At 34.5% G+C, this 9,559-nt stretch overlaps 1 protein-coding gene across 1 annotated transcript in view; it reads left to right on the top strand.

Annotated features, from left to right (window-relative positions):
* LOC102854841 (alcohol dehydrogenase E chain-like) overlaps positions 1 to 9,045 on the top strand; it is a 13,964-nt gene extending 4,919 nt beyond the window's left edge. Inside the window, exons 4-9 of the mRNA XM_006893108.1 lie at positions 99 to 186; positions 279 to 498; positions 1,977 to 2,237; positions 4,697 to 4,832; positions 6,142 to 6,280; positions 9,021 to 9,045. Coding sequence (XP_006893170.1) covers positions 99 to 186; positions 279 to 498; positions 1,977 to 2,237; positions 4,697 to 4,832; positions 6,142 to 6,280; positions 9,021 to 9,045 — 869 coding nt within the window. The remainder of the gene's footprint in view (positions 1 to 98; positions 187 to 278; positions 499 to 1,976; positions 2,238 to 4,696; positions 4,833 to 6,141; positions 6,281 to 9,020) is intronic.
* Positions 9,046 to 9,559: the final 514 nt, after the last annotated feature.

Below are 9,559 nucleotides of genomic sequence, written 5' to 3'. Positions count from 1 at the left end.
ATCATCTATCTATCCCTCTTAACTTATATTCCAAGGTTTAAAGTACTTTGTTAATATTTGGCTATAAATTTAGATAAACTTGTTTTCTTTTGCTCCAGGTGATAAAGTTATCCCGCTGTTTACTCCCCAGTGTGGAAAATGTGAAGTTTGTAGACACCCAGAAAGCAACTTCTGCATGAAAAATGAGTAGGTTTCTGATACGATCTTTGCATAACAAGTGAGTTTGCACATCTGGTATGTTTGTCTCATGCCTTGTGTGTCTCTATTACACTGTGCAGTCTAATTTTACCTCGGGGAAGCATGCAGGATGGCAGCATCAGGTTCACCTGCAGAGGAAAGCCCATCCACCACTTTATCAGCACCAGCACCTTTTCTGAGTACACAGTGGTAGATGAGATCTCAGTGGCCAAGATCGATCCAGCTGCACCTCTGGAGAAAGTCTGCCTCATTGGTTGTGGATTTTCTACAGGTTATGGGTCTGCTGTCCAAGTTGCCAAGGTAGGAACGACAGGTAGCAATGATAAATGTAATGAGATTGCCAGGAACAAAAAAAAGAAGCATTTTTCACAGGAATTGGCTAGCATTTCTCATACATTTTAGTAATATCTCCCTACTGGAGAGTCAGCTATGGGTGAGTTCTGATACAATGGCATCACTGAATAAAGGAATACTATAGTAGCACTGATAAAATTTGAGTAGAAAAATGATCCTAGAAGAAATTGAGAGCATGTCCTAGAAAATTACTTGCTTATCAGAGATGAAAAAGCTGTTGAGACTTGATTAAGCCTAGGCACATGAGCCGTAGGGCTCCTAGTTTGACATTTCATGGTACTGAGACTAATATATCTTTCTCAAAACTCTTCTTCAATGTTACAGCATATTACTCAGTTTCAAACACTTGTGAGTCATGTAATTTGTATTTTTCTGATACACAACAATGTTGTAACTTCCTAGTGTTTAATTAAATCTGATGAATGATCAAGTGAGTAAGTGAATGAACATCCTTAAGAGAATATTACAGTGAAGTCACATCAAATGGGAGTAATCTTTTGCTTATGTGTAAGACTGCATAAGGAAAATGAGGTTTTATTAACAGTCCAAAGTCTATTTTAACACTTTAAAGTGCATCTTTTCCAAATTTCTGTGATTCTAACACTAACCTCTCTTGTGTGTAATTATGTTGTCTATTTGAGCCAGTATTTTAAGTGAATATAGAGCAAAGGCTAAGATCAATCAGCTTAAATTGATATTTTAGACCACCGTTTTATTAAATTATGGTCTATTGATATTTTTAAAAGTAGAAGAGAGCGCACCTGCTAAATTACACAGAGCTCCAATTGTGTTATATTCAGATTATTCATTGAACTCCCCATATATTAGAGTTTCCTTTAGATTGTCAATTCTATGTTTCTCATTTAATCTCTACTTTCATTTTAGTGGTTAGAACTACTGAAAATTAATGAGCTAAGAAATTATTGAGGTTTGATTAGCTTTTCCAAGACTCTTAGGATAACTTTGTCACTTATTTCATTCCCCCAATTTTTTTTTCTTTCTGAATGTATGATAAACTTAAGTTGGACATCATTGGATTAGTGATCCTTTTCAAAATCAGAGCACTGACATAAGTGCTCAAAGATTTATCTAGCCTACTGGTTCCTAACTTGAGCTGCTTATTGGAGTCACATGAAAAGTGTTAGGAAATGTTAATGATGAGGTTCCATCTGGTATGGTTTGTGAGCACTGGTGTGTTTTAATACTTATTAAGTGAGTCTAATGTGTAGTGAAGTTTGAGAGGCACTGATCTAGTTGAAACTTTAATTCAAACACGAAGCAACTGAAACAAAAAGAAAGTTAAAGGAAGATTAGAACAGAGAATCAAAATAGCCCTTTATAATGGACAAAGTCTGGAACTTTATGAAGCTTAAACTATATCTAACAATCAAAATTAATCTATTCCTGCATTTTCTAAATAACAGGTCACCAAGGGCTCCACCTGTGCTGTGTTTGGCCTTGGAGGGGTTGGCCTGTGTGTAATCATGGGCTGTAAAGCAGCTGGAGCAGCCAGGATCATTGGCGTGGATATCAACAAAGACAAATTTGCAAAGGCCAAAGAGGTGGGGGCCACTGAGTGCATCAACCCCCAGGACTTCAAGAAACCCATCCACGAGGTGCTGACGGAAATGACTGGTGGAGGGGTGGACTTTTCCTTTGAAGTGATAGGTCGGCATGACACTATGGTATGTACTACGGACGTACTTTGAGGTGTCTGCTTCTGCAATCTGAAATCCGTTTTTTACATATAGTATTTTAATGGTCATTAGTAACAATTAGGGAAAATTTAGGGAATTCTTCTGTTTGCTACATAATCCGGTTGCCATTTAGTCATGGCAACTCTCTGTATGTCCGAGTAAAACTTTGCCCCATAGAATTTCCACTGTGTTTCGAAGAGGTTTTCAGAGCAGATTACAAGCCCTTTGTTCCAAGGTGTTTGTGGGTGGATAAGAATGACAACTTTTTGGTTAGCAGTTGAGTTTTAACTTTTTACACCCCTTGGGACTACACTTGATTATTTTACTTATATTGAATTTTGTATTGCAGAAACTAAATAAACATGTCTCCAGTAACATTTACCTTTGAGAAGTTAGTTTTGGTTTTGGGTTTTTGATATTTGTTTGTTTTGATTTTTTTTTTTACTTTGAAGATTACAACGTTATTTTATTTGTTGTAAAAAAAATTAATAATTCAGGGAGATGCAAATTCTGTTTTCAAATTGGGAAGGTTTTCTTTTCCCCCTCATATTCTTAAAGAAAATATTTTAACAATAGATAATTTCAATTTTTTTCCCACATGTAACTCTCTGGTTCAAAGTAATAAATAGCAATTTTAGGTCTACCATCATCTTATTAGCAGAAAATTATTCTTGCTTTGTACCATCCGTAGGTGACCCTCCAGTGGGTTTTCAGAGGCAATAAATCACATGGCAGGAGATTTCCTATCTTTCTTTCATGGATTAGTACTGCCAACCCAGAGGTACCAGCTGCTTTGAGGGAGAACGATGGAAATCTTCTACCCTGTGTGATTTACTCCTTCTGAAACAGTAATGTTTCCTTAAAACAGAGAGAAGAATGTCTAGCACATAATAGATACCAAATATCTATGTGTTGAACAGAATCCTTTTAAAAAATCAACTGATTTTACAGTGGGATGGTGGTAGGTGGGTGAGAAAAAGAAGGCATATATATCAAATAATATTATTTGCAGAATATATGAGATACTGTACATAAACTAACACAGAATGATTTGGAAAGCTGTTGTAGATTATTATTATTATCATTATTACTATTATTACCATTATTTTATCTTGGTTTGCATACAAAATTCGTGTACATTGTGTGCCAAAATTTCCTTCATTCACATTGTGTTTCATGCCATCATTTCCACACATTGTTTTATTAATCACCATTGAACTATGGCCACTGTTGCCTGTCTTTACAGATCAGTCTCCAGATCAATCTCATTTCCTTTACCCCCTCCCTCCACTCACCAAATTTTGAGACCCTATGATTTCTGTCCTGCTTATCCTTAACTCTCTTATTCCATTCCTTTCCTCGTTGGACCTCCATACACATTTTATTAGTTATCTTTCTATTTTTACAATAATGGCCTTATGCAGTATTTGTCCTTATAGGACTGAATTAGTTCACTTAGCATAATGCTCTCCAGTCTCTCCCAACTTATGTGTATTTTTCTAAATCGGTGCTCCTGAGTGCTGCGTAGTAAGTATTCCATTGTGTGAATGTGCCACAGTTTCTCAATTCATTTGATTTAGTTGGACATTTGGGCTGTTTCCATGTTCTTGCAATTGTAACACTGCTATCAGCATTGGAATACAAATCTCCATTTGTCTCAGTTCTAATTCCCTTGGGATATATTCATAGCACTGAAATAACTGGGTCATATGGAATTTCTATGTTGAGTTTTTTTAAGAGAACACCAAACTGCTTTCCAGAGTGGTTGTACCATTTTAAAATCCCACCAGCAATTTATGACAGTTCAAATTTCTCCACAACCTCTCCAACATTTATTGGTTGCCATTCTATTAAACTTTACCATTGCTACTGGAATGAGATAGTATACCAGAACCTCCACAAGAAAAGACTGATAACCCCACTACAAAATGGACAAAAGGCATGGAAAGACTTTTCACAGAGGAAGACTTTTGAATGGCCAACAGAAATGCTCAAATGAAGAAATGCTCAAAATCACTGGCAATAAGAGAGATGCAAATAAAAACTACAATGAGATACTATCTCACCCCAGCAGCTGTGGTAAACTCTTGATGTGTGTTAATTAATACTATTGTTATAAAGTTGTATCTCCAATTTTGGAGTGTTCCCTTACTCCTCAAAATGGGGATGATATTTCTTTATTATTTTTTGTTTTACTTTGTTGAGAAAAAGTTATGCACACATAAATTAATTCATTCACTCTCTCATTCAAAAGATATTTTCTAGATATTCTTCAAAGTCACAGCACTAACTGAGACATAGCAAGGAAAAAAGAAGCAAAAGATAAAACTTTTTCCATACATTCACAACCTAGCTAAGCTGGTATTACATGGACTCTTATGGTGGACTGTGGATAGAGATTATCAAAGAATCTAAGTTAACAATACTAAATATTAATTATATTCCAGATTTCGGCTCTGTCATGCTGTCATGGAGCGTATGGAGTAAGCGTCATTATAGGGGTACCTCCGGGTGCCACAAATCTCGAAATGAACCCCATGTTACTATTGACAGGACGCACATGGAAAGGAGCAATTTTTGGTGGTATGTAGTTAAGTTTGAGGATCAAATACATAATTTGGGAATTTATAAGAGACAAGAGCAGATTTTGAAAAACAACATAATTAGAAAGAAATTAAATTTCGGTTGTCTCTATTGGGCACTCCAAATCATTTGTTGTTGTTAAATACTCTCAACTCAGTTTCAACTGAAAGCAGTCTCATGTGACACAGAACTATGAACCTACATCGGTGTAGATTGTCAGGTTTTGGCATTTTTTTTTGTTTTTTGAGATGGGGTTTTTTGTTTTTTTTTTTGTTGGTTGGGGTTAACAGAGCTAATGTTTTATCAGTTTGAAATGCTAATGTTTAGGTCTGTAGCCAAGTGCTTAGCACACCAGGGTTACTTACCAAAACTACTAGTTGTGGAAATATTGTGGGCAGGCTATTATCCCCAGAAAGGCTTTCTCAAGTTCCTATAGTGAAACAAGGCCTTCAATTTAATCACTTTATATACTTGTAGCTACATGATGCTAAAATACCTACTGCCAATCAAACCAGTTACTCACTCTTAAGTCATGTTGAACTCATGGTGATGCCGTGTGTGTTGTCACTGTAGAATTGTGCTCCATTGACTGATTTTTCAGAAGTAAATAACTAGGCCTTTGTTCAGAGGCATCTCTGAGTACAGTCAACCAACCAACCTATGACTAGCAGCCAAATGTATTAATTATTTGTACCAATGACTCCAAAATATCGTTGTTGGTTTTTGTTGTTGTTGTGGGATGTTGAGCCAACTACAATTCATAGTGACCCTATAAACAACAGACCTGAACTTTGTCCTATGCTGTACCATCTTCCTAGTCTCTGACACATGTTCACCGTTACCATAACTGTGTCAGCCCATCTTGGTGAGGGTCTTCTTTATCTCTGAAATTCTGCCTTTCCTATGATGATGTATTTTCCTAAGAACTGGACTATCCTGACAACATTCCCAAAGTATGTGTGAGAAAAATAACTAGGAGAATCTGTATCAATAGTTCGTGCTTGCACTGTGCCCACATAGCTGCTAAATGTGCTCCTTAGACTGTACTATACAGTATCTCTATTAGAAAATCACTAGCTAAAGACTCCAGTTTATCTGCTGTAGAAAAAGGATATTGAAAATATATTGAAACACATTATTTCTTTCTAATGCAGTAATGATAATAGCAAATTATAGCATGTAACAATATTTATAAACATTTATTTTAATTCTATTTAGTTTTTCTCTTCCTTAATTTTCCCACTTTCTCTTGGATCAACTTAACAAGAGTGAGTTTTGGGGTTTGTTTTTTTTTTTTTTTCCTTTTCAGGCTACAAAAGTAAAGATGCTGTCCCCAAACTTGTGGCTGACTTCATGGCCAAGAAGTTTCAACTGGATTCAATAATAACCCATGTTTTACCTTTTGAAAAAATAAATGAAGGGTTTGATCTTCTTCGCTCTGGAAAGAGGTAGATACATTTTGGTTTGTTTTGTTTTTCCTGGATTCTGACAGATTCCCTGCCGCCCCCCCCAAAAAAAAGCAAATTGTACTGTTAACCCAAAAGCTAGACATATTTTGTGATTCAAACCCACCATAAACTCTGAGGGTAAAAGATGTGTAGTCTCTCCTCTCATTGCAATTGTCAGTCTTGGAAACTTGATGGAAATCCTCTATGGGTCAGAACCAACTCAAAGCCAGTGGGTTTGACTTTGAATTTATAAGAAAATGAAATAAATGAGAGAAATGATTAAGTGCCTTGGTTTTCCAAAACCAGATCAATTGTTGCAGGTAGAACTTTAAGAACTAATTGTGAAAAATGAACCAAAGTAGCTCTACATTCCCTATTCTGATGAAATAAAATTATAATGGGTACAATGACTCTGAACATTGTCCTTTACAAGAAAAAGAATTTGAGGCAAAAAAGTAAAAATTACATCAGGGACCTCAGGCAGCTTTCATTTGACTATTAATGGCTGTAAATTTAAATGAAATTTAGGAAATCCTAAAGTTTTTATTGTAAGAGTAGAATTAATTGCATTGTTATTGTATTACAAATATTATTGGGTTTTATTTTATGTGTGCTGTTTGGAAAGAATTATATATAAATAAAAATTAATGTAAAAAGATGCAAAATGGTATTTTAAATGTTTGAATCTTCTATTTTCTCAAAGGTGAGAAAAGAAAATCAATACCATTTCCCTCTTCCCCTACCATTTAACTTTCACAACCACCTAAAACAATAATTTGTGATTTGCACTTTTATATGACATTCAGATAGTAAAAGGCAGTTGTATTCCATTTCCACATTACAAAATCCCTTGCCTCTTTTGCTTTCTCATATTTATTCTCCTAAGATTTTCACCTTTAAATGTTAGCTGTTAGGTGTCCAAACTTATTTTAAGCAAATTTTTAAAAATTTAATACTATCAGCTAGGATGACAAGTCATAAACACTTTCATGTATTGTTTATAAAATTCCAATTCCAACTCATTACCATGAAGCAGAAAATAATTAACAATTTATTACATTCCCCCCAAAAAGAAATTGGGTTTCCTAGACATTAAGTCATATGAGAGGAGGAGATTGCCCAGCTTTCTCCCTTGGAGTCCCTGGTGAATTCAAACCAGCAGAGAAGTGCACTCTTTGGGTTTACAGCTCAACTTCTTATGGGCTACACCCTAGAGCTCCCTATGTACTACAGGAAGGTTAACTATTAACAAAGATCCTTTCTGGAAAACCATTCATTCATTTTTATCAGTAATATTTAAAAACAGATAATAAAGCAACAATAAAAATGGAAATCCTTTGTCCCAGCAATTTCATTTCTGGAAGCCTTTTCCATTGAAATAATCTGATAAGCAAATATGTATGTGTGTGTATATATGTAATCTTGTTTACCTGTTATTTATAATACCACAAACTGGAAATATTTTGAAAGTCCAACATTAAGGGAGTTTTAAAATAAGTTGCAACTATATATTAGAAATTAGTAAAATCATTAAATGAAACATTTTCGTTACAGTGGGAAATTCCCATAATGTATTTTAGGTAATGAAACAGTGAATGAAAACCTGTTTGCATTATATGATCATACATTATATGATATGATAATAATAACAGTGACAACTTAATATACATAAAATGTTAATAATACAATATTGATAACTTATATCTAGATTCTAGAATTAAAGTTAACTTTACTTTTTGTTGTTTTATGTTTTCTAAATTACCTAACATCTATTTCTTATATATTCATACAAGATATATACATCTAAAGAGCTACAAAGATTATGTTTTTCTAAAAATATTTCTTCATAACACTCTAATGCTTTGTTCTAATGGAATGCTACATTTCCAAACTTCCCAAGAATGAAGTCTCTTAGAAGTCAATGTTGTTATCTATTTCTAAGATCCTTAATCATCTCTATCTATATTCTATATTTATTTAACCTTCAAAATGATCTTATTAAATTAATTTATTCTGGCAAGTCATCTGTTATTTGTTATTTGTGCATAATTGTGTTTATTGAGGTTTGAATCCAAAACCAACATGCCAGATGTCTAACCCTGAGCAAAGATTTTCTCTCTCTAAATATCATTATTTTAATATCTTACTCAATAAACTCAAATTACTACCAAGGAGTCAGAATTAACTCTTAACTGGCCTTCCAGCAAGTTTTCAGAGGCTGTAAACAGTGTAAGAGAAGATTGTCCATCTTTCTCTCAGAACAGCTGGTGGCTTCAAACTACCTGCCCCTGAGTTGGCAGCAAAAATCCTCAACAACTAGGCCACCAGAGCTTTCCTTTAGTATCTAAAAGGGTAATTATGTTATAACATACCTTGTAATGTTATTTAGGTTGAGCTTTAAATCCATGGAAAGAATCTACAAAGTACATGGGAAATAGCAAATACTTATTACATGTGACTATCTTTGTTGTTTCATATTTATAATTGTACCATGTACTGGAACTTTTTCAGTGATTTTGATGAGGATACTAACTAATATGCAATAAAGTTTTTATAGTAGCCATAGTCAAACTCTGATGATGAACTTAAGATGAAGGAAAACATGGAGAGAACAAGGGAAGATGCATGGAAATGCCCTTTCATTTGGATTTATTTAAATGTATGGAGACGAGACTGAAGGGGCGGGGAGCTTCCTGGACTCTCACTTGAAATAACATTATCTTCTCTTTTTCTATTTCAGTATCCGTACCATCCTGACATTTTGAAGTATTAAAAATGCCTTCGTTTGTAGCTGCTGCGGGCTCCTCCTAGGCCTATAAGGAGAACCAGCCAAATGACACTGGGAATCGGTTCTTCATTGATATAGTTAACAAATTTTACATGGGAACCTCTCAAAAGAAACAAAAATGCACGTGAATTCATTTTTCAAGTAAATGTTTAAACTTCAAATGAGAACTAGATGCTATCTAAGCATCAGCATCAAAATTGAGACCAATACACAGTTCCTCTTAACCATTTTCATGTTCTATTTTTCCCTGAGGAAAGGCATTTCCTTAGACTTCTCACACTTTCTATGCCTTCGCTACCTTTAGTAATTGAAGCCCACAGGAAGAAAACATCCTTATTTGTCGTCTACTTTATTCCTACTTTTAAAATTTCTCCTTTTAAGAAATATAAAGAAAATCCTAAATTGAAAACTACAGCATATTTATAAATGAAGATGATCCTTAATTTCTACATTCAGGAATTTCTTAATCACTCAGAGAAGTCTCACATATT

This window comes from Elephantulus edwardii, unplaced genomic scaffold (genome assembly GCF_000299155.1).
Source record: "Elephantulus edwardii isolate Elephantulus edwardi_28Jun2011 unplaced genomic scaffold, EleEdw1.0 scaffold00122, whole genome shotgun sequence".
NCBI lineage: Eukaryota > Metazoa > Chordata > Mammalia > Macroscelidea > Macroscelididae > Elephantulus > Elephantulus edwardii.
The sequence above is the reverse complement of the archived record's forward strand: the minus strand, read 5'-3'. Positions and strand labels throughout refer to the sequence as shown.